The 25926-nt window shown below is 43.7% G+C and overlaps 2 protein-coding genes across 2 annotated transcripts; both read left to right on the top strand.

Annotated features, from left to right (window-relative positions):
- Positions 1-8478: 8478 nt before the first annotated feature.
- Positions 8479-17362, top strand: si:ch211-142k18.1 (uncharacterized). The gene is made up of 3 exons (XM_048986171.1): positions 8479-8803; positions 13028-13512; positions 15735-17362. The coding sequence occupies exons 2-3, from the start codon at positions 13034-13036 to the stop codon at positions 15871-15873; spliced, it is 618 nt and encodes a 205-aa protein (XP_048842128.1). The 5' UTR covers positions 8479-8803; positions 13028-13033; the 3' UTR covers positions 15874-17362.
- Positions 17363-18791: 1429 nt separating this feature from the next.
- On the top strand, positions 18792-25008 carry chrna2b (cholinergic receptor, nicotinic, alpha 2b (neuronal)). Its single transcript, XM_048986167.1, has 8 exons — positions 18792-19014; positions 19263-19325; positions 19490-21362; positions 21984-22135; positions 22483-22527; positions 22901-23010; positions 23472-24564; positions 24742-25008. The coding sequence occupies exons 5-8, from the start codon at positions 22498-22500 to the stop codon at positions 24865-24867; spliced, it is 1359 nt and encodes a 452-aa protein (XP_048842124.1). The 5' UTR covers positions 18792-19014; positions 19263-19325; positions 19490-21362; positions 21984-22135; positions 22483-22497; the 3' UTR covers positions 24868-25008.
- Positions 25009-25926: the final 918 nt, after the last annotated feature.

Genomic DNA, 25926 nt, shown 5'->3' on the forward strand with positions numbered 1-25926 from the left:
TTTATGTTTTATCACCTGGAGGCAAAAGGTAAATTAAATAGTCAATAGAGGTTATTTTAGTAGTGTTTTACAACTAATGACTGTAGATTAACCGAGTTATTAATTACATTTAAAATCCAGTTAAATAGTCGTGAGGAAAAACGTCTTGAATACTTGAATATTGCTTGGTAGAATGTGTTTTAAGCCTTATGTTCTGGTGAAAGCTTATAGCCAATGCTATCTGACTATGAAACTGGTGATGAAATGTGTGTTTTAGGGAGAGTTGCTGGCTTGACAGCTGTTCATGTATTGGCGGCAGTCTCACATCGATTCCTATAATTACATGGCAGGAAGTGTAACTGACGCTGCTGTGGATTCTGCTGTCGCTGTGAATACTGGAGGATACAGGGATATGTGATATAAGCGAGGCATACTGAGCTAAATGCAGCTTGCAGGAATGTATAAATGTTGAGTTAATGAGGTTCTGGGAAAGAGGACGGGAGAGGCATGGAGAAAGTTGGATCTGGATGCAATAACCAATTCCAGGACGGTGTGTGTGGATGTCTTTTCCTGCAGTTCGAGAAATGAAATGCCTACAATTTGTTGCGTGTGCTCACCTCAAAGAGCCACCCCCAGCAAGAGCAACACAGCAGCACTACCTGAAGGGAACAGACTTACGGATATTGATCAAATGGTCCTGCTTAGATCAGGAGGCACAAGGCAGCTGATATTTAGAAAATCAATCGCTGCATTAGCAGATCTTAAAACTTCATTGCCTTTCATTACTCTCTCGGCAGCTTTGCACGTAGCAGCACATCCCTGAAACGCTCGAGTTTCCAGAGACCAGGCGCAAACGATGGGCAACAAACGCATTCGTCATTTACGCAAACATACACTGCGAATGTGTGTCGAAAAATGCGTTTCCACCTGCTCACTGGATTGTGCTCAAGGGGGAATACTTAAAGAAAAGTAGCATAAAAAATGAAACAAGAACAATATAAATAAAATAACAAAATAATACAATAGAAAGCACTATCCTTAACTGAATTTGCATGAGGCAGCAATCAGGAAGATGTGAAATGAAAAGTGAGGAATTGCATAAAGTGTCAGTGGAATGTATAAAGTGTCACGGTAGCTATTGGGAGTTCCCATGTAACATGGACAGCTAGAGGGTTTTCCGTTATAATACACAGGTGTGCAAGTTGAACTGGGGGAAGCTGCATTAGGATTGCAAATGTTATTTACTTACGGAAGCCCCGGCATCTCGGAATGCAGTTCCGGAAGATACTTTCATCATAAGCAGCTCCTAGGCTGACCAAGAAATCACCTGCAAGAAGGCATCGCGTTAGTATTGCAAATTGTGTTTTTCGTACAAAACGCTTTGTTTTGACCCCTCTTGGTCCCTTTTCTTTCTAGTTTGTCTTGTTTTTTTCGCAATAAATCCCCCTTGTTGTTCCTAAGCCCCACTGTGTCCTTTATCATGCCCTGTCGTGACAGACGCACAGTGTATGAGTACTGGGGACACTTGGATCTGTATAATGAACACAGACACACACACACGCACAGATACACACACACACACTGACACATACACACAGACACACACACACATCAAAACAAGGTATAAGGATTTGGTTACTAGTCCTGTGAGAAGTTTATTTCCAGCTGTTTTTAATCAAAAGGGAACAGACATAAATACACAGTTACAGGAGTTCAGCAATACAGAAATAAATATTGCAGACAGGGTGCAGTAACAATGACCTTTGGACTTCAGTCTTCTCTCCTTTTGCAGCTTTCCCTTCAATGCCACAAAACTTTTCCAAACTCCCTGATTTATCTTTCATGCCCTGGATCATCTCCCCTCAATCCAGCACCCAACATGTCAAATTAAATACCAGTAGATGTACTGACTTATCTATGTATCCAGTTATCCAGGATACCAGTGAATATAAATATAAATATAAATTTTATTTTGTTAGTTACTGTATACTGCCACAAAACAACATCCAACATACATCCATTGTCCAAATCGCTTATCCTATTGGGTCATGGCGAGTCTGGAACCTATGGGCATGAGGCAGGGAACAACCCAGGGTGGGGGGGGCCAGCCCATCAGAGGGCACGCTCACACACCAGTCACTCACACATGCACTCCTACGGGCAATTTAGTAACACCAATCAGTCTCAGCATGTTCTTGAAACCAGAGTACCTGGAGGAAACCCCACAACGACATGAGGAGAACCTGCAAACTCCACACACATGTGACCCAGTCGGAGACTCAAACCTGGGTGTAAATCCCAGAGGTGTGAGGCAACAGTGCTAACCACTGCACCACCATGCCACCCCTATTATATATATTTCTCAGTCAAATTGGCAAAAATCACATTATCCATCCATCCATCCATCCATCCATCAGTTACAGACAAACAGGATCAGTGTTGTAGGCTCAGTTGAGGAAAACATGGAGCTAAGCGGTTTTACTTCAGATGGGATCCTCATCCATCACACACACACACAATACACACTTATCCATGCAGTTACACAATGCTTGGCCCCAGTTTAAAAAAACCATCAGGCATCAACACAGCTGAATTGGGCCTGGGGGATAAAGGAGGGGAGCTTTGTGGAGAACCCAAGGAACCAACAGAGCACCCTGGAGTTGGGAGGTGACGGAGAACAGGGTTAGGTTAGGCTAGGGTTAGGTTAGGGTTGGGTTAGGTTAGGGTTAGGTTAGGGTATACATTTATCAGGGATGGCATTCCTGTAGAGAAAAACGCCACTGATTAAGCACTGATTTAACAAGGAGTTCAGTTGTTTTCTCTCTGAGAATATTATCGCTTTTTACTTTTCACCATGTTTACTTCGCGCTTATTTCAGATACTTATAGGTACTTATAAGCAGTGGCCAGGCTTCTCTTCATGTAAACATTTTAAACATGACAAAATGAGGAGAACATTTGAAGCTTTGATGGTGAGACTGATGATCAGTAATTCTGTAACTGGTTGAGGTCAAGGCTGTTGGAGCTGGTTCTACGCTGGTCCCAGTGCAGACTCAGGTGAAAACGGAGGATAGAGTCACAGGCAGGTTTCTTGAGGGGCCCCATATGTGTTTGTGGCCAACAGGGGGCCTCCAAACATGGAGGGCCCCATGCAAATATGTGCTTTGAGTGATAGTAAGCACCATTGCTGGTGATAAGGCATGGCGATGGGACACTAATGGATGCACTTGATTTGAAACATATTTTGTTTTATGACACTGGTGTCAGACAGCATAAATCTATGAATAAGTGCCCAGTCACACACTTCACACTTCAGCCATATGGGTTTGCATGTCATCGTTTGAATTATCAGCTCCATTTGGTTTTAGTGTAGCGTTGTCACATGACAATGTGAGATGTGTTTAGGATCACAGGAAAGAAAGGACCGTATGAATTGTATGCTATATAGGGGTAAAAACGCCTAAAATGCAAGAAGTTCAATAAATGAATCATCTGTTAAAAGCCCAAAGTGTAACATGTCCCCCTAACCCTCCGATTCTCCCTAAAATGGCCCTAATGAGCCACGACTGTTGCCTGTTTCCCCTTGTTAGTCTTTGATTTAAGTCCCTGTTTATCTCATCAGCCCCAGTCCAGTCACTGAAGTCAGTCCTCTTGTTGCCTGAGCCCTTCCCAATGCTCATTTCCCCATTTTGACCCCTCATGGTCCAGTTTATTTCCCTGTTCTGGTCAATAAAACCCCCTTTTGTTCTCCAAAAACACCTGCCTTTCGTCGCACCTTTCGTCCTGCAAGTCGCAACACAAGGAAGGATTATGAGCGATAGTCAGGTGAATCAGGTTTATCTAACAATTAGGTGATGAGGGTGACGGCTTCAGAAATTGTTGATTTTGTGTATTTATTTTTAAAATGCCATAAATCAGTATTGCAAGTAAGTGCAAGATCCCGTAAGCAATGACAGTGTCATAAACCGTCACGCTTGTTATGCAGAACAGAACTGCATGAATGCCATCTAGTTGTCTGATTACATTGTGACAGTCAGTGCAATTCAGTTTATAAGCGTCTGCCAATACCAGTGATGTTTATCTCGGCTTCTTTCCCAAAGCAATATTCATATGAGCTGGATTTATTGAGGAATAAAACAATCGCTCTTAACAACCAGATGCTTTTCATTTAAAGCCCCGGAGTTCTGACACAAAAGGAGATACACTCAGATCTGTCGGTTTGAAGAAAATCCTACAGCTTATTATTCATAAATACATTTTATCCACTTAGTATCCAGCTGTGTCCAAGTGCTCTGTGTTCAGGTTTATTCTTCACCCGCGGCCTCAGCTCTCTTGCTGTTTATTTTGGGTGTCTGATGCCGCAGCAGATTCACTGCATGTTAAAAATAAGAAGTATGGTTCTCTAATTAACAAACAAGGTTTCAGAAGGAGCATTGCACCTTGCTGCAGCGGTATTCGCAACTGGGGGGACCCCATGTCTGCTGTCATTTAGGGAACCGTGGAATAACCAACCCCACCGCCCCCCTATACAGGACACTACCCTGGAAATAAATCACTGGTGCATTTCACTGTTGTGATTGCACGGTTTTACCTTTGCACTTATTATTGTTTGTACTGTCTTGTAATCGTCTGTTATTGTTCCCACCAAGTTACAGGGAGGATCTTGGAATAACAAAAGTTGTTGGACTGAAGACGAAGGTGAGAATTGGGCTGAACATGAAGCATGAACGTGAGCTTATCTGGCTTAGATTCAGTGGGTGGTCTTAAGGGTTTAAAGGTGACCCTCAGTTTTATAGCATGCTGAATCCATGCACTTACACACACACCCCTCCCCTTTTCATTTTACATCACGGTGACCTCATCCCGCCGCTTTAAGCCATTTCCTGGCTCCAGATACAGTCTTTGATTCCTATTCAGCATCATTCTTCTCCACTATCTGAAGCCAAATACTGAAGTGTGTGCAATTCACTGTTTTTAATGATTCATAATGTCATGTCAGATGGCAGCTCAGCAAACAAAATGCAATTGGGGAATTAATTTTCCTTACAAATGTCACTGACGTGCATCGTCGTTGTTTGAATTTAGTCAGCGGATAAGAAGATCACAGAGTTTTAAAGCAGAAATCATGCATGAATGTCAATGGGTGATAATTTCACTTGCAAGGTGCCCAGAACTGTGCTCATATTACTCATAATGAATGTCATATATGCTATTATGCCACTGGCCTGAACCAGTGCACTATACACACATTATGTAATCTATATCTATATCCTAGGATGCTGACCAGTATAAGTGGTTAGAAAATGGATGGATGGATGATTGATGGATGGATGGATGGATGGATGGATTGATTGACAATTTATAGACCTTGAGAAGGATAAGCAGTTGGTAGATGATGGGATGGAAGGAAGGAAGGAATTGAGACTTTACATTATTTGGGTACAGGAGCGAAGAATGGATTCACAGAACCAGTGGAGACAGGAAAACAAAAAAAAAGTCAGCAGTTTAACCTTTGGAGCTAAAGAATCAAAATCATAAAGGAGGCAGATTTTAGGAAGAGCTGTGAGGGTCTGGGCCACTGGAGCCTGGCTGTGTGCTCTGAACTAAGAGAGAAGAAGAGAAGCCAAACTCTTATGAACAACAATAAATGATCAGTTTAAGGTCGGCTGCATATCACTAAGCCCTTCTGCAAAATCCCATCACATGCACGCTCCGCCATCCCAGATCAATGGGAAAGCAATTAAACTGCACTAAATCATGCATATACCTGGTCTGACTTCAGAAATGTAACATTTTTGCACTCTGATTTAAGGTTTTGATCCAAAATATACTTTTTTAGTGAAATATATTACTTTATGTTTCTGCTATACTGCATACACTCGTACCTGGGCATTCAATGGAAGGTCAGCCTGGCTCTACTTATCCCTAGTTAGGTATGCTTGTAAGGTGCTATATGCCTCACTTGTGCGTCACTTTTGGACAAAAGCATCTGCTACCTAAAGTATGTCCTTCAGTTTATGTGATTTCTCAGTCTCAAGGTTAGCTAACTCTTCATGTGGCTCTGTGGGTAGGACTTTGTGCACACGCTTGGAAGGTCACTACTTCAATTCCGATGGCTAGTAGAGTGATGTCACCGTTGGGCCCTTGAGGAAGGTCCTTAACCCCAATTGCTCCACAGATGCTGACCAGCCCTGCTCTCTGATCTTCACCTCAGTATCAGTTTGGGCAGGAGCATCTGCCGGCTATGTAAGACCAATTTAACGGCAAACTGATGCGCACGTTACATCCGTTTCACACAGTCCCAGATTTATACTTGGGTCTGATTTATATCGAAGTACCATTTATGACGATTGGATGATTGCCATGGACAACCAGAATGGTTTGTTTCCATATGTGTGGGATCAGTCCCTTCTAGCCAGCGACCTCACCATAGTGGAATATAAACATTTCTCGTTTAGCTCCACATAATGTAAATTATTTACATTTTCTTCACTGAGGATAGTATATGTATTAATAGAACAACGCTGCTGGTTCCGGCTGTTGTTTCGCAGGGAATTGGGCCCATTAACACTCACCTTGAATGTGGACAGAGTTTATAGGCAAACAGAGGGACACAGCCTGTGATTTGCGTGCTCTCCTGCGGCCTCACTGGAAGGCAGACTCACGCACGCGTAACCCAAGGCCAGAAAGGAAATTCCCCAAACGAAGGGCCACAGCAGTCAAACAGGTGGCTTGTGTGGATTTACATTTACTTATTTAACAGACACTTGTCTGTTAAAGCAACAAGGGTTGGAGTGGGGATCGGGGAGGAGGATCCGCCAGCGTTCCCGCAGTGATCGGGGTTAAGGGCCTTGTTAACTGCTCAGTCAGGAAGGGTGGCGTGCAGCCCAGCAGGTTATGAATCTGGGTCCACCTCCAGAAGTGTGTCTCTTTCAGAAGAATGCTTGCTCACATCTCCAGGCTTGAGGGCTTGAACTGCACCTCCATTCCATGTCACTTTGCATGTTTCCTTTGGGTTTTACAGCTTCATTCCACATTGCGCGTCTCTAAGCTGGTACTGGAGGTGTATGCATTGTTGTTTGTGCTCTGTGACGGAGCAGCATCTTATCCAGGGTCACCACCTCCCTTGTTCCCTATGCTGTCTGGGACAGGGTCCAGCCCCCGCCTCCCCCCTCACGACCCTGCTCAACAAAAGCCATCTGGAGATGGATGGACAGTCTTATGTCTAATTGTTGTTGAATTGTTAAACTGTTATCCTGTCTCTTCTTTAAAGACAATGGGAAGGAGCTTCATATCTGGCTGCTCTTATTCTGTCCAGACTAAACACGCCTGGGTCTCCTACAGCTGTCGTGCTGACATGAGAATGCAGGCTGTGCCCTGGGAGACCTGCGGAGCACATCTGCCAGACGCAGCCAACAGCAGAATCATTTGGGGCGGGTAAGAGTCGCTACGGTTCACGGTAATATGAACTTTCCTGGGAGGTGCCAGGTTAGATTTTGGTGTGGAGAATAGCAGCATCACACACATTTGCAGTATGTTATTCAGCACAGTATTGGGAAGTTTAAGATGGATGCATGGATGGATGGATGGATGGATACATATGCTATGTTAATATATTCAGAAATGGCATTGAAAATAAATGTGGCATAATTATTTCTTTCACAGTCAGTAGTATAGTCCAACATAGAAGCCAAATTAATAAACACTAAGTGGCTTAATCTACTTTTTAGTGCAATTTATGTGTGGACAGGAGTATTAAGTTTTTCTCTGGAAAACGTAACTCAAAGCTGACCTGCATTTCTACTGTCACTCGTGGGGCTGGCCTGGATTACACCAGGGAGCAGGAATAATCGAGGAGGACCTAAAATTTACCACAGTACTTGCAGTAATTACCTTGTCGTAGTATGAAGAGATTTTTTCACAGATTGTTGTTTTGCTTCCGTAATTTAGCCGCTGTTGCGTTTTTTTTTACTCACATGTATTTACATTTTTTAATTTATTAAGATCTTTTTTTTTGCTGATTTGTAATATGCCTACTTGCTGGTTTTAAGCAGACCTCTGTCACTCCACAGATTTGCGGCGAAATTAATGTTAATTATTAGTTCAATTTTCAGTTGCAAATTTCAGTTGCTTTGCATACGGTGCGCGAAAAGGGGTTGCGGGTCTTCATTTGTTTTGTTACATTAAAGGTGTTTCGGAGAACTTTGAAAACACTCTAATGAGGTCGTATAATTTTTGTATTTTAGGTATAATACCACCGACTGCCTGAAACAAGGTCGACAATTGTCTAAAATTGGTTGGGTGTTCCTTACGTTAAAAAAAGAATAATCATTGTATGAGAACTGCAATGAGCGCATGTTCTGTCGTATTTTTGCATTTTCGCTTCATGTGCCGGCGCTCACAGCTTCTCTTGGTTTAAATGCTGAGTACATCTTGCCAGTTCAGCGGCGCTTTCCAGTCTGCTTGCATTTTACCTCGGATTTCATCTGTCATCCATTAGTCCGGGTGCAGATGGGGAGTAGATTACGGCTTTGCTCTGGCCCCTCGCACTGCAAAAGAAAGGAGTCATTGAACACCAGCCTCCCTCAAAACATCCCCTCCCTGCACCGGCACCTTCCACTGAAGAGGAAGGAAAAGCGAATCTGCAGAGACCTTCGGTGGCCGACTGAGGAAGGGGGAGGGAGGCAGGGGGGCCGCCATCCGATTCCCGGTGCAGAGAGGAATCCGTCCCAGCCGTGAAGGGGACAGAGGAGGACGGATCCACGGAGCCCAGCCGTGCTCCAGGACTCGGGAACTTGCTGGAGTCTCGTAAACGCAGCACGTCAGTAAGTGCCCTGTTTTTTCAATCGGGTTTCATCTATAAAAGAGGATATTTTTATCTCTGCGTCTAACCCGTCGATTCTGTGGAACTTCCTTAAGAGTCACTTAGCTGCAAATTTTTAAAAAGTACTTTTAGAAAAGTTTTTTTTTTTGTAATCATTTAAAAGGAATGAAAGGATTTCGCAAACGCGGTTAACTGGTTAAAAGCACCATAAATGTACATCCTGAGGATAAGTGAGTAAAAAAGTGTAAATGTGCAGCAATTAATAGAGAAGTTCTGAAGGCAGCCAGCAGAAGCAGCCAAGAATGTAAGTGGATGTAAATCCAAGGCTGATGGAGTTTCTGTTTTGTATATTTTAAACCTCTTCAACACTCCTGCATTCAGCTGAGCAGAAAGCTTTTTTTTCTAATGCCATGTAGTGGCTTTTAATACTCATAGATAAACTTCTAAATGGGGAAGTATTTTTTTTTTCATTTTAATATCTATTAGTTGCTTTGTAATTAAGTTTGAAAACTCAAGAACTACCCATTAATGCTGTCCCTTCTGCTTCTGATCAGTGGTGTCACCCTTATAATCCTAATTAGTGGGAGCTGATCTGCGTAGGAGCGTGCAGTTGGCTGGTCTCCCTGGCATGTCATCACACATCTGCCTTCACGCTGTCAATGCTGCCCTATGTGCTACGTGTCAGCCCATGGTGTGGGCTCCTGTCCTAAATCCAAGGCTGACGGCCCAGCTGTCAAAGTTACCGTCACCGTGGTGACAGTCCTCACACCGTTAGGCCATCACACCCGCTCTTAGGGAAACCTTGTGGCAACTCATGGAATAGCACTTGAAGTGTGACGGTGACGTGCCAGTATTTACAGTACCAGGGAAAAGTTTGGACACAGCAAGCCACCTACAAAGGAGAGTGATAGTGTCGCATCACGTGACCTGGTCACCTGACCGAAACACAGCAGAAATGGTTTTGGAGGAGATTGACCAGAGAGTGATGGGAAAGCAGCCAATGAGAGCTCAGCATATATGTGGGACGTCCTTCAGGATGGCTGGAAAAGCATCTCAGGAGGCCACCTTAGTAGACTGGCATAGAGGAGACAGTAGGGTCAGCCAGTCCCTGGAGTGATTGGGGTTAAGGCCCTTGGTCAGGGGCCCAATGGTGGGATCATGCTGCCAACCCAGGGATTTGAACCAACAACCTTCTGAGTCCCGGCCCACAGCGCTGCCCCCCCTCAACAAATTAATTTTTTTGTTAAATACATTTTTGGTCAGTGCATCATTCCATTTACGTAACTTAGTTTTTATGTCTTTATAATTATTCTTAAATGTAGAGAATAGTAAGAAATAAACATTTCCATTGGTAGGTGTGTCCAAACTTTTGACTGGCACTGTCTGTGTACGTGAATGAAGGCATTTATGGCTGGAGATGCAAAACTCATTATTCTCCAACCATGCTGTCCCCTAGACATTTGGCTGGAAAGCTGCCTTCAGCTGAGGCCTGCTTTGATTTCTGCTTCAGAGCCCTAATACGGGGTTAGATTCCTTTCTCACTGGGTGTTGCCATCTGGCTGGCGGAAGCGCCTGCGTGGAATGACATGCAAAGTGTTCAGAAGACTCCTTTTGTCTTGTTAAAATTCACGGAGCCATTCAGCTGCAGTATATCATTAACATGGCGGGACGAAGTAGTTTTCCTCTCAGAACAACACATCACCTCACTGACCATAAGGCCAATGGGGTTAATGCACTATTAGGCCTGTTATTAGAACTGCTTACAAGTGTTCAGCGATGATAACATTGTAATCACAAAGTGTTACTTTTATTCTAAAACAGCTGATACATTTAGAAGTGGAGCAAAGCCATTGTAAAACTGCTGAATTAAAGCCATAAAGGTTCGAAAAGTTGTTTTTTCATGCAGATCATGCATCCATCGTAAACTGCTACCAATTGAAACTAGTAATACAGTTTTAAAATGAGTCCATTTCTATCTGGTAACCATTCCAGTGTGTGAACTGTTATGCTATTTAGGACAAAAAGTTCCCAAAGCATGTGTTGGCATTAATTTGAATAAAAGAAAATATACAATAGGCTGGCAGCCAGCAGTAATGTGCATGTATGAGATCTGGGTTGGTCCTGTTTGCATTCAGTGTGGGTCCCTTAGCCACTGTAATTCCAGAGCGGTCACTGTTCAGGATTAATCAGAAACAGGAGGCCACAACCAGTAAAGGCTTTTATACAGAAGCTTATAACCCAAAAATATACATACATTTTTCTAGTATGTCTTCTCACGCTATTTAATAGAACTGAACTAGAATTACGCATTAAGTTGTTGTTTTCAAAAGAAGTTGAAAATGTCTCTGTGGTATGGAGTAAACATGCCATTTTTTGCAGCATGTAATTTGCTGGGAATGCAGACGGAGTATTTTCAAGTTCTTGCTGAGACTGATGTTGTTACCTCCGGACCAAATGTGCTCTGACAGCGGAAAAGCGCGGATCCTACCGCTGCCCACATATCGGGTTACCGGCGGCGCTGAAGCCGAGCGGGAAGCAGGAGCTCAAGCAGCGCCTCCTCAGCGCCTCCTTCCCGCTGTCGTGATGGAGGATGAAAATGATCTTATGATTTGTTTGCTTCATAGGTGGTTGCTAGCTTTGTTGTTGAAGTTGGTAGCCTGCAGTATAAACATATAATGTGGTCGGACGCTGACAGGATAGATAGATAGATAGAAAGATAGATAGATAGATAGATAGATAGATAGATAGATAGATAGATAGATAGATAGATAGATAGATAGATAGATAGACAGACGGACATTTGGACAGTAATTAGTACTAACATTGCAGACACTGTCACAAAGTATTGTGCAGAATTCTGTCATAATGTAAGTTACTCAGACAAAACACAGAAAAGCATGTTGAGTTCCCCCCCCCCCCCCCCACTTAACTCAATCCGATGTGCAGAGGAGACTAAAATAACAAAGCCGAAAAGAAGGTTTCCAGATGTGCTGAATGGTAAAGGGCGGTTCAGCAGGGCAGCTTGTTCAGCAGCCGAGTCCGGGAGCCTAAACCCCAGTCACTCCACCAGAACAGTCTTTATCTTTCTGGTTTTTACCCTTTAATCCTGACTGTATCCCTTCTATTCCAGAATATGATGTTTATCTCATAGTCTTTATCTCGGAATCTGGTGATTTTCCCCTGGTTGTGGGCCTGGAACTCAGTGTATGTTTCTGGCTAAATGTCTTTATCCTAGACACTGTTCTTAATCTTCAGGTCTTTATTCCAAGTCCAGTCTTTATATTAAAACTGAAATAACTCTTCGTCTGCTGACTCCTATAATCTGGTATTTGTTAAAGAATAAAACTGAAACTAAAGAGTCATGTCTATATTGAATCGTCACCTCCATTCATATTTCTATTCATTATCAATTTCCACAGCTTTCCTCGATCTTGAGTTTAACCTGAGCCCTTAGAGTTAATGCAAACAGATGGGTATGTTTGCATATGCATGCCATGATTTAAATGGCTCTTTCGTCTCCACGAGGAATGCTGCAGACTCTGCCGTTTTCCTGTGCAGCTCTTTTCTGTGCAAATCTAGACAATCTGAATTTTTACATGATTTGACGCCCATCTCAATTGTGCTGCACCGTGGCGGCGATATTGACAACACAAAGCCAATCCTTCTGCCAGCATTCTGGCAATCTCCTTACCAGCTAATAATATGTGATATCAACCTCCTCACGGCTCAGATTGAGGGCAGCCCGACAATAAAAAGAGGTAATCTGTCTCAGGTCAGGAATTCCATCAGACCTTCCATTGCCGTGCGTCCAGGTTGCTCCGAAAGAGCCTCTAATTGCCCCCAAGTGGATGACGGCTGACTCCACAATCAATCACGACCTCGCAAGCTGGCAGAGAGACCTCAGCAGCCAGCAAACCAGCTTTCACACTGGGGCGAAAGGTGGGATGCTGTTTGGGTTGCCAAGTTTTGGCTCAGAGGCAAGCACAGACCTTGGAGTCATGAGCCCCGCGATGTGGTTTCAACCATGGTAGATGCTAAATGTTGGAATCATCTGGAAACTATGGGAAGCATCATTGTTCTTCCAGATGGGGTTTTCAGGTAGATTTACCCCAAGATCCATTATCTTGATTACTATCACCAGACTGGAACCTGTTGGCTGTGTATTTTTATAGCAGCATATGTGTTTGTTTTATGCAGAATTCTTGCATTTCTGTCTCCCCTGTAGGTCATAATGCTGCTTTTCTGGGTGCTGGGCACTTTCTTCATGTCTGTAGTGGTGGTGCCCAGCTTCTGCCAAAGCGGGGATGGGGACCTGGGTTCAGGGGGGGTCTATCTGAATATGAGCCAAGGTCCTTTCATCGAGCCCAAGGATGCTCCAAATGAGAGCGAACTGGACCAGGAGACAGACCCTGACCGCTGCTCTGCAAGCTTCTACAGGTGCCCTGCCTCCGCCCGCCGGCTCAAAGCCATGAGGGATGAGGTTAACTACCTCCAGGCCATCCAGCATGGCAACCAGGCTGTGATGGAGAACCTGATCCAGTATGTTAGCACTGAGATGGGCGATCAGAGCTACCAAGAGGTGATCCAGGAGAACATTGTTGGAATCAAAGAAGACCACCTTAATCTGGAGGAGGTGGTTAAGAAGATTGTAGAAGATTTGGAAACCCAGTTGGAAGGAGGTATCCTGGAGTCATTGGCAGAGAAAAACAAGTAAGTTACCCCCCCACACACATCCACAAGGACAAACTGCTCACACTTGTTTTCTGCAAAACCTACATCAATCTAGGTTAGTTAGACTAAGTTAAAGTACAATCTAAGAAGGTCTCTCTCTATGTATTCAGTTATTGCCCACATTGGTCATCTTTGTCAAAAATGAACTCAGCTTTCCATGTTATTATACTGGAATGGTCAGAATAATGTTGACAGGCTTGTCAAGGCCCTGGGTGACTGGATTCCCTCTGCACTGAGCACAAAGCCTGGTGGAACACAGTCATGAGAAATAAAAGTAACAAAACATAAGCTCAGCATGTTAGGATGTTGTGTCCATGATTGTAAATTGCTAATTCAATTCCCAAGCTCAGCAGTGATGTCACTGTTGGACCTTTGAACAAGGTCCTTGTCCCGCAATTGCTCCAAGAACTGACTGATCTTGATTTCTCAAGTGTCGATCTCAGTGGATTCAGGACTGGATGTTATAAATGACATATTGACTTACTCTCATCTAAAATTTAAATGATGAGAAATTTGGATAAACTGTTGCTAAGTAACACTGCCTAATAGCAGGGTTTCTCAGCCCAGTCCTCGGGGACCACTGGACGGTCCAGGTTTTTGCTCTCTCTTGCTCAGCAGCATTACACAGGAAATAATGTTAATAAACAACATAAAAAGATATCGGTGCTGTGGCATTAGGCTACTTTTTTGCAGTTAAAAGTCCGACATGCACCAGATTGTGCTGTGTACCGGGTAGAAACCCCAGCAATTACAGATTCCACTTTCAATATGTAGAAATATGAGACAAATCACATCCCATATTGGTTAACAGCGGAGCACCACATTTAATTTTTCTTTACATGATAGGTGACATTTCTACTGGCAATACACACATTCCCTGAAAATAGCAGGGCAGAGAAAAAACCAAGCAACAAACTGTACAGTCAGCATTTTCTACTGTTGTGCCCTATGGCAAAAAAGTTTATTTTTGTATGATTATTTTATTAAAATGAGACTTCAGTTTGCAGTTCATTCAATTTGCTGCATTTTTTCTAACTCTGAATCTGTTTAAGGGCTATTCTAAGGGAATTCCTAGAAAAAATGGAGCCTAAAGGCAGGGTTATTATGGTCGACAAAACTTAAGGCTAAAAGAAAACATTTTCATTATCTGAAATGAAAGAAGACTTGAAAATAAAAACTATAACCGAACAAAACCTATAAATATTGTTTCCGAAAGTAACTGAAATAAAATAAAAACAAACGTCAAACACTTTTAAATGATTATTAAAAATACCTGGAATATGTTTTGCGCATTTTGAGGACAGAAGTATATATTGAGCACTGTGCCTTCATATAAAATCACTAAAACTTAAAATGTACATACATGAAGGCTAAATGGAACTACTGTCATGTGAAAAAAATTGGGCAGCCATTAAATATTCTGTACTTCACATAGCTTAAGGATTTCTGCATTGGAGAGTGGGGAGAACTTTCTGCCAGTGATTTCAGAGATTGATAGATGGTTTTGGAAACGTCTCACTGAGGTTATTTCAGCCAAGGGGGGGGGGGGGGGGGGGGGGACATACTAGCTATTAGGGCATACAGTAAGGTGCCCTAACTTTTTCCTCAGTGGAAATTGCCATAATAGTTCATTTCTTCTACTAAATAAGTGATATTTTTCTTGTTTTTGCATAGGTGATACAATTACATCACCTTCATCTACAGATATGATTTAAAAGAAGATTTAATATTGATATGTAGATATTACTTCATAAAGAACTATTTTTTTCACATGGCTGTATATCTCAGTACTAAAACATAATAAAAACCAATAAACCACAATAAAAACTAACTAAAACTAAATTGGATTTCACATAAAAATTGAAAATAACATAAAAATAAAATTTTAAAGTCAAAACTACAATAACACTGCCTTGAAATAAATAATTTCATAAAAATGACTTGAATTATAGCGTGCCAATTATCGACATTGACTAACATGAAAAAAAAAATTAGCGCGATTAAAACCATATCGGCCAGCTGTACTTCCAACAAAAGCATCCGATAAATAAGTCGACGTAAAGATAAGAGTCAGGTCAGCCACCCGGCTCTGCCTCACAAAGGTTGCTGAGAAGTAAAGTACCTTAAGGTGTCCCTCTGGGAACTCAGGCAGGGCACAAGCTCCACTGCTCTCATTGACCGCTGTCATGTGATCTTTTCAGAATTAACGAGGAATCCCTGGCCATTGAGACCATGCTGTCTACGGCTGCACGCGTGGCCCAGAAGCTGGAGGGCTCGGCACAGACACTCTACTCTTCTTTCAACAAGCAGCTAAAACGGCCGGTCGTCACTCTCCGCTGAGTCCTCAAAACTCACTCTCTGTTTGCTGTGCTTGGAAATAGCACGAATGTCTTAATGACTTGTGGTTTTACCTGGTTCACTACTGCCTGCATTGTACAGTGAGTGCAGCCTGGCAAGGCGCTAATTCCGTTTTAGCCAGCAGGAGCCTGAACAGGAGAGAACAAGGCTGGACCAGACTAAATTTACTTGTTTTCCTATTATAATTATGAACTGCGGGCTTGAATGATGTACGTATGTTGTGTGGGGATGCAGTAAAACACAGCTGTGGTCACAGACCTAGTGAAAATAAGTATTAAACCTTACGGCACAGCATCCAGAAACTGTCCGTTAAGAACAGCAATGAATATCAACAAAATAATACAGTTTTTTTAAATACAAAAGCACAATCCCAGTTGGGTTCAGATTTATTGCACAAATCAGGCCCTTCCTTGGGATTTCCCTCAAATGAAAAGCTTTTGATTTTTGCTTCACATTTTTATAACACAAACGACGAGGGACATGTACTATATTAAGAGCTATATAAAGAAACATTTTTCATTAAAATATGACAACTCCCTAAATCACTGGAGAAATGTTCTGCAGAGTAAATGTACTGGTGTACTTGAGTTTCTGTTACTTCACTTTTACACCATATACTGAAATCACATGAAACTTTGAACGGTTTAAAGGAAAAGGTGACAAAAACTCTGCGGACTGTCACAGATTCTTGCCGTCTTTAGTACAGCTGGTGACGGCAGAACAAACTGGCATGACTGATATGTTTGGAAACACGGAAGCAGCATCTTTGGAATATACAGCATAATGTACTTTGCACATTTATACAGAGAAGGTATGAGGAGCTGTAATCTTCAAAGATTATTTTTCACTGAGCAGCAAAATATACATAAATGACAGCGTCATATTTTCAGCATTTCCCATAATTGTATTATATCTATATAATTGTTTTTTTTTAACGAACAAGCATTATTTGTATGATAAATAATAATTTAATAACAATAATAACTTGTATTATACAAATACAGCAGGATTACAACTGATGTTGATAAAACACATTGATAAACTACATAATTTGGGGTGCTGGGCTACACTCTTACAAAAATATGCTTTTTATCATAATACCTTATGCTTGTTGCATTTATTGAACTAGATTTTATAGATGATTGTATTTTGGCTGCTGTGGATCATCGTGGGTTCGGTTAGTCTCAGCTCAGCTTCCCAAGAGCCGGACTGGGACGGACAGGGACCCTGAGAACAGCCCATAACCCTGAGTTCGGGGGGGTGTGGGGCAGTGTCGTGTGCGGGTAAATCGTGAAGGTCAGCCTACTTTTACTACCTCTACACACCCGTTGTGTCGGATGTCAGCTTTGTGGTCCAAGGTCAGCTGCGGCTGCATTTGCAAAGATACTCAGAGCATGTCCGCATTAAAATGCATTTCTATGTATTTCTATGTTGAGCCCCAATAAACTTTTCATTTACCGTGCATCATAAATGTGGTGTTCGTCGTTTTCTTTTCTGTCGCCATTTCCTGTGCATCTCTGGATGAGCAGCGCAGTGTTGTACGATCATTTCTTACTTTGCTACGCATAAACGGCGGCCTGTATGGAACCCAGTGTTTTGAATGGAAAAAAAAGTGTTTTTTAGAAAAATCACAAAAATTCCTTCTTCCTTAAAATAATACCTCCTTCTGGAGTTGTAGATAGTAAAACCATACTTTGCGACAATAGTCATTTCACGCTTCATTGGAGACCTTTTTCGATGTCGGTTTGACTTAGACTAAATTATCTTGAATTTGTGTCAGTTCGCTGTTAACTCGAGTTACTTCAGAAATTAGGGTCAGAATCGATTGCAGTCCAGCGTCCGTCAGTTTATCTGCCACAAGAAGGAATTAAGCTCGTTGTTGTACTGGAGAGGAAACAGTCTCCTGGATCAGTTGAAATAAATCCAACGCTTTCATGGGTATATATGCCCCTGCTTAGAAGCTGCTTCGCTAAGGAAATTCAAGTCTTTTATTAATTTTTAATCCCTTTTTGTATTTAGAGTGTCTGCCCTCTAGCTGCTCTCGGTAACAATTGCAGTGACACCGCTTCTCTCACACTGAATCCCCATCGGTCGCATTGCAAAACTGAAAAGTTGGCAACACAATTCTCATTGTCTTCTTCATCAGCTGGAACACGTTTATTTCCGTTTTGCATGTAAGAAATAACATTAAAAAATAAACAGAATGACGTGTGTGCAAATATTAAAGCTGAGGTCTAGATGCCAAAAGGCCTTGAATGAATGAGTCAAGAAGCGAGATGCAGCCTATTATATAAATCATAATACATCATATGAAGATTTGTAATTATCTGTTACGGTGACTGTAGCTCGAGGCAAGCCATATCCGTAATTAAGCCAAACACAGACTTCGTTTCCTGTAGGAAGACATCACTATTATATTTATTATAATTGTACCGTTTTTCTGCCATTAGCTATAAGCGACTTTAAAATCTCACCGCCTTCTATCGTTTCCACTGCTGATACTCTTCCAATCGCTCAGACAGTTTAATTTTAATAGAAAAGTTTACATGTTGATATCGGAAAGAGGGACGCATAAATGTTATAATTATCTGGACCTGAAGAACGTGAAACCCCGGACTCCCGTCTCCCACTTTGCTAACAATCGCGACGTTTCCCCCGCGGTGCACGGATCCGCAGAACCCTGCACTTCCAGGGCTGCGGAAAAGCACTCAGACGCCTTTTATACGTGTTGACGGCCATCGCCAGGTATGTGTGTCCCTTTGCCAGCCCGTCAGCTGCTCTTGTTTGCGTCTGATGGATGACCTGCAAAGCCGGGTCCCTCCTCTGTTTCCTGACATCACTCAGCTTCAGAGCTGAAGAGGGAGATACCGCGGGAGGGACAGACCTCCACTTTGCTTCCTTGCTGGGAGCGCTCCACTCCCGGCGCTGGAATTACAAGACAAGGAGAAATAAAGGAATTAACCAAGAATCAGCACCATAAACAACGTATGGGGAGAAGGCAAGGCGAGAACAAAAATGTATGACATTTCTTCCTAATACATATTTTCTTGGAGTATAGAACAGCGATTAAAAAAAGATATATATACTTGTTTTAGTATATTGTGGACACCATTCTCGTAGGAGGTAAGAAGCTATATGTTCTCTTTCTTTATTCTTCCGTTTTTATTACTTGCTTGATAAAAACGGGTCCGGACATTACTTTTGCTGTAGCCTAGTAACTTGTTGATATGCGTACAAATGGAAATAACACATCTTGGGAATGAAGGACGATCGAGTGTCTCTTTTAACAAATTACCCATCTAAGCATGATGTCTCGGGGAAGCCCTTTGCGTAGTATACGCTGAATCCGGAATTATTCGATTTTTTTTCAGTGAGAAACCTATCAGATACATGTTATTGAACAGATAAATCCTCAATTTGTCCTCAATCTAAAGGTAGCTGCCGTCAATGCGCGCAGTAACAAGCACATATTAGCGCTTTCTGTTGTTTTGTTTATTATGAACTGCAAAACAAGTTTGTTGAGCTACGAGTCTGATTTCCCTGCGGTGCAGTAATATAATACAGCCTAAATGTTGTGCGTCTTTATTATGTCTTACAGGTTATGTGACAGAGGAGCGCGATGTGAAAAACACGTAAAAGAATAATGGAGAAATGCCGGAAGTCTGGCGGCATCCAGATTTTTAATGCTCCTGGACAAATTACTTACGTTACATTTATATGAAAACGCTGAAAAAAACGTCGACAGTGTTTTTTTTTAAGTTTGTATTATTGGTTAATACTCGCGCAGTTTCGAGTGTGACCCACCTCTGAATGAATAATATCAGGATACTTTCTGCATTTCAGCACTATGGAAGGGTTATACCTCCAGTTTGACAATATGCAAATCGGCATAAAGAGAATAAAACAAATATATAAATAAAATATTTGGTTAAAAAAAAGGTGTTTTAAAACGTTGTGGATTCGCAATTTATGTAAAAAAAATCCGACTAATGCCAAATCTCCCATAATTTCCAATAAAAATGTTGCAGGAATAGCAAGAAAAACATGTTTTTGTTTTTTTTATTCATTGCAAAACGAGAGGATTTACGAAAGATGAAACTGAAGATCCAGTTTTACACAAAAATCTTGGTATGACAGTTTCTTCTGAGGTATCACCTACCCGGAAAATTAAAGCGAATGTTTGCTAAAGAAGTTCACATTAACATTAACGTACTGGGTGCAATATGGGGCGCGATTTCGTCACCCTGAAAATTATACTCATCGGTGGTTTTCTTCTATGTAAATCAAGTAAGTGTGCAATTCACTTTACCTCACATTTGTTGTTAAAGCAATGTATGTTCCGGCAATAAATATATTGCCTCATTGATGAGTTTGGTCTTAATTTAGCTCACTGTAATTAGCACTGGAATACTGCTTAATAATAGGATACATTATCCAATAAGCCCTGCTTGGGTTTCTGCTACAGCCACAACTAAACTAATGTTTATTTGAGTCAAAGATACAAATATCTTTGCAGAAACATATCATTCGTCGTCAAATTTTGCCATTTATCTTACACAGGCAGTGTATTTAAACATTTGTTCCTAATTATCAATCAGTTTCATGATTTTGCAGCAAACTTTTCATCTGAACTGTGTGAGCAGGTTAAATATGAATGTGTATTTGAGATTGTGCCCCAAATTTCAGCAAACAACCATTTGTTATATTTATATGTATCCTTTATTATATCTACTTACTGCTGGTGTTCTCACCTAGCAAAACAGGGCATGGATCCCAGACATGTGAGCAAATCCAGTGAGATCTCGGCACCCTGATTGATGCACCTTGAGCTTGAAAGGAGCTGCTGACAGGGGTGGGGTTTAACGTTAAATCACAGAGTGCCTCAGTGTGGCAGAGAGCCCAAACCAGACTGGGCATTGAGGAAATGTTTGGGTTTGGAGATCACAGCCACATTTTCGTCAGCTGACGTGCCGCTTCTCTTCTCTTGATGAGAGCTTCTGTCAGTGCAGCAGACCAACTTTCCACCCTGCAGTTTAACAAATCCAGTGCATATCAGCACAATTCTGAAGCTCATATCACCATTCACCAAATCAAATCCAGTGCATCTCCAGCACAACGCTCAAGCTCATATGGCCATTCATCAAATCAAATCCAGTGCATCTCCAGTACAACACTGAAGCTCATATGGCCATTCATCAAATCAAATCCAGTGCATCTCCAGCACAACGCTGAAGCTCATATGGCCATTCATCAAATCAAATCCAGTGCATCTCCAGCACAACGCTGAAGCTCATATGGCCATTCATCAAATCAAATCCAGTGCATCTCCAGCACAACGCTGAAGCTCATATGGCCATTCATCAAATCAAATCCAGTGCATCTCCAACACAAACCTTCATTCACCAAATCAAATTTAAGTCCCTGACATCTATATTATTACCCAAACAAGTTTACTGAAACTTGCGAGACAGGTGAGCTAACATGCCAAAATCTACAGTAGGATAATCACTTGTAAAATATCTAAATGCAAAGTTTAACATTTCAATCTTCATAGCGTCAAACGGTTCTTACATATCCCATACATCTCTTGTAAGAATTATTCCTATATTTTGTTCATTGATACCCTTGACTATTAACATGCTGCCTGCATTGATTAGAGTGTGATAATTAATGAGAGACTTTCAACACTAAGACTTTAAATCTTGCGTGAAGTTTCCTTTCCGGAGGGAAACTTAAATATTCCGTTTCTGAAAAGTCTATTACTTTACAACTGCTTTTTCCATGAATGACTGTGAAGCACGCTGCACAACACCAAGAATTCCAGGTTTTAGGAATCAGCGCAGTCGGATCAGTGATGTATTTTCATGTACCAGTTTTTAACGCAGTCACAAACTGTATAAAAAAAGATATTTAATGCAAACTACTCTCCCAAAAGGCAATTTGAAAAACATGTGACACGAGAAGCAACTCCTACAGGTGTCAGCAAATGCCTTCAGTGCTGGAGTGACGCTATAGCGGCTTATTCGCGTTTTGTGGACATGCAAAGACCTGCGGAGGTAACACCCGGCCTCCCGTGTGCTTCTGTCTCGCAGTATTCTGCCTCGAGAAGACCCACTCACACGCAGAGGACGAGCTCTTCAAAAAGCTCTTCATCAGCTACAACAAGTGGTCCAGGCCTGTGCCGAATATCTCTGACGTGGTGATCGTTAAGTTTGGGCTCTCCATAGCCCAACTCATAGACGTGGTGAGTGGCTGCTAAGGTGGATGCTCGTCCGTCACGGACACCTTCCCAGCTGGTTAAAAGATGATACTTTAAATTGGAGATTTTTTGATCTCCAGAATAACTTTTTCTCCAGGTTGATTTCTTATGTATCTTTTTGTCCTTGCAAATTCTCATTGCAGCCAGGACATGTTTCATTCGAATATCACCTTATACCACAGCTTCAGTCATTCGTGCGGCTCATCATTTGGATATTACTGAAGATGGGGCTGGCTGCTCTTCACGGCTGTGATGCCCCCCCTCCCCCCCCCCCCCCCCCAAAGTGTTCAGCTGCCAGACTCACCCCACTCTCTTGTCCCTATTCTCTCCAGGATGAGAAGAATCAGATGATGACAACCAATGTGTGGCTGAAACAGGTGAGATTCGAGTAACCACAAGAAACAGCCCCTGGAGGGGGGGATTTCTGAGCTGCGGGGCACCTTCTGATTTCACCTCTCACTCCACCATCGAATCTTCTCTTTCATTTTCATTCACCAGCAATACAAACTGGAATCACGCCTGATATGTCAATACAAAACAGTTACCTTCCGTCCTTTGTCTTTATTTTTATAATTTGCGTGTTTATCATGAAGGGAAAATAATGTGACCATAAGTGATGGATGGATAAGTGATTTAAGGTAATATAGTTTCTGTTTGTATATCTTAGTATGGATGTCAGCCATATTTTTAGAATAACAGCATCAGCTTGTACGCGTTCCTTGTGGGCTGTGAACGTTACTTGTCTCTTAGGAATGGAACGATTATAAACTACGATGGAAGCCGTCAGAGTACGACAACGTGACATCGATCCGGGTTCCCTCCGAGCTTATCTGGGTCCCTGATATCGTCCTGTACAACAAGTGAGTGTGCTGAGCGGGGGGTGGGCTTTCGTATGCAATCACAAAATTCACCTATAACAGTATAACTACTCGTCTACCTTTGCAGAGATTTTGAAGGTAAAAATGGGTCTTGCCCGGTACTAGCTAGGTATACCTAATAAAGTATCTACGGAGTCTGCGGCATGGCAACAACAGTCAAAGCTGCATTATCCTGCCATCTAGTGCTCATATCTTGAATTGCAGTTTGAAAAAGTATAAGCTGTGCAAGGGACCAAATTTAGTAGAACATATATTCCTTACAAAATTCTGACATTTCAGAAATATACATGTTGATTTGTCTTTGTATCTAAATTGTCGTCTTGTTTGCTCAACAATTTTGTAACAATGTATACTCATAGATAAAATCACAGCATTAAGGATACATGCCTTGCGTCTTACTGTTGATGGTTAGGTAGCATCATTCCTGCTTTCCTGTCCCTCAGTGCGGATGGGGAATTTGCTGTGACCCACATGACCAAAGCGCATCTCTTCTACACTGGAATGGTGCGCTGGGTGCCACCGGCCATCTACAAGAGCTCCTGCAGCATCGATGTCACCTTCTTCCCCTTCGACCAGCAGAACTGCAAGATGAAGTTCGGCTCCTGGACTTACGACAAAGCGAAGATTGACTTGGAGCGCATTGAGAACACGGTGGACCTGAAGGACTACTGGGAGAGCGGGGAGTGGGCCATCATCAATGCTGTAGGCACCTATAACACCAAGAAGTATGACTGCTGCCATGAGATCTATCCAGACATCACCTACTACTTCATCATCCGCCGGTTACCCCTCTTCTACACCATCAACCTCATCATCCCTTGCCTGCTGATCTCCTGCCTCACTGTGCTGGTCTTCTACCTGCCTTCAGACTGTGGGGAGAAGATCACCCTCTGCATCTCAGTGCTGCTGTCCCTCACCGTCTTCCTCCTGCTTATCACTGAGATCATCCCTTCCACCTCGCTGGTCATCCCACTCATCGGGGAGTACCTCCTATTCACCATGATCTTCGTCACCCTCTCCATCGTGATCACTGTCTTTGTGCTGAACGTGCATCACCGTTCCCCCAGCACTCACAAGATGCCCCACTGGGTGCACTCGGTCTTCCTGGAGTTCATTCCACGGTGGCTCTTCATGAAAAGACCTGTCCCGGATGAGAGACGTCGCCGGTTGCTGCTGCAGCACCGGACACAGTCCCGATGCCGGAATGCCCACCTGAGTACTTCCAAAAGCTGGCTGCAGGAGACGGACGTTGACGGGCGCTGCAGCGATGTGGAGCTGGGCGCCCTGGCCTCCTTGCATCTTGCCTCACCTTGCCAGCGTGCTTACAGCCCACTGCCCCAGAAGCAGAGCCTGCAGTCTCGGCTAGAGGGTGTAGCCAGGCAGCTGGGGGGAAGGCTCGACCCCAACAAGCGCACCTTCAAAATTGACAACTTAGTGTCAGACGCCACCCTGGCACTCTCCCCCAGTGTCGTCCGCGCTCTGGAAGGGGTGCACTACATCGCGGAACACCTAAGAGCGGAGGATGCCGACTTCTCTGTGAGTGCCTCTTGTCTGTAGACCTTACATGAAGTTCTGCTTTCTTTAGCTTAGAAACCTCAACCATAAGATTAGCATGATTGCGGTCGTCACACATCCTAAGTCCTTAGTGCTTTTTCGATTTGGTTTTAGATTTTCGCCACTGTTTGGTTTCTAGTTCCTGTCTTCTTTTTGCAGGTGAAGGAGGACTGGAAATATGTCGCCATGGTGATCGACCGCATCTTCCTGTGGATGTTTATCATTGTCTGTCTGCTAGGCACCATCGGGCTCTTCCTACCTCCTTGGCTGGCGGGCATGATTTAGACCCAACGTCCCGAACCTGCATCACAGACCTCCACTAACCCTGCATCGCAGATAGACGCTGACCCTGCATCGCAGGGACACCCTAACCCTGTATCGCAGACCCACCCGACCCTGTATCGCAGACCCACATCCGACCCCGTATCGCAGACCCACCCCGACCCCGTATCGCAGACCCACCCCGACCCCGTATTGCAGACCCACCCCGACCCTGTATCACAGACCCACCCTAACCCTGTATCGCAGACCCACCCCGACCCCGTATCGCAGACCCACCCCGACCCCGTATCGCAGACCCACCCTAACCCTGTATCGCAGAACCACCCCGACCCCGTATCGCAGACCCACCCCAACCCCGTATCGCAGACCCACCCCGACCCCGTATCGCAGACCCACATCCGACCCTGTATCGCAGACCCACCCCGACCCCGTATCGCAGACCCACCCCGACCCCGTATCGCAGACCCACCCCGACCCCGTATCGCAGACCCACCCTAACCCTGCATCGCAGACCCACCCCGACCCCGTATCGCAGACCCACCCCGACCCCGTATCGCAGACCCACCCTAACCCCGCATCGCAGACCCACCCCGACCCCGTATCGCAGACCCACCCCGACCCCGTATCGCAGACCCACCCTAACCCTGCATCGCAGACCCACCCCGACCCCGTACCGCAGACCCACCCCGACCCCCGTATCGCAGACCCACCCCGACCCCGTATCGCAGACCCACCCTAACCCTGCATCGCAGACCCACCCCGACCCTGCATCGCAGACCCATCCCGACCCCGTATCGCAGACCCACCCCGACCCTGTATCGCAGACCCACCTCCCCGACCCCGTATCGCAGACCCACCCCGACCCCGTATCGCAGACCCACCCCGACCCTGTATCGCAGACCCACCCTAACCCTGCATCGCAGACCCACCCCGACCCCGTATCGCAGACCCACCCCGACCCCGTATCGCAGACCCACCCTAACCCTGTATCGCAGACCCACCCCGACCCCGTATCGCAGACCCACCCCGACCCCGTATCGCAGACCCACCCCGACCCTGTAT

The sequence above is a fragment of the Brienomyrus brachyistius genome, chromosome 19 (genome assembly GCF_023856365.1).
Source record: "Brienomyrus brachyistius isolate T26 chromosome 19, BBRACH_0.4, whole genome shotgun sequence".
NCBI classification, from domain to species: Eukaryota; Metazoa; Chordata; class Actinopteri; order Osteoglossiformes; family Mormyridae; genus Brienomyrus; species Brienomyrus brachyistius.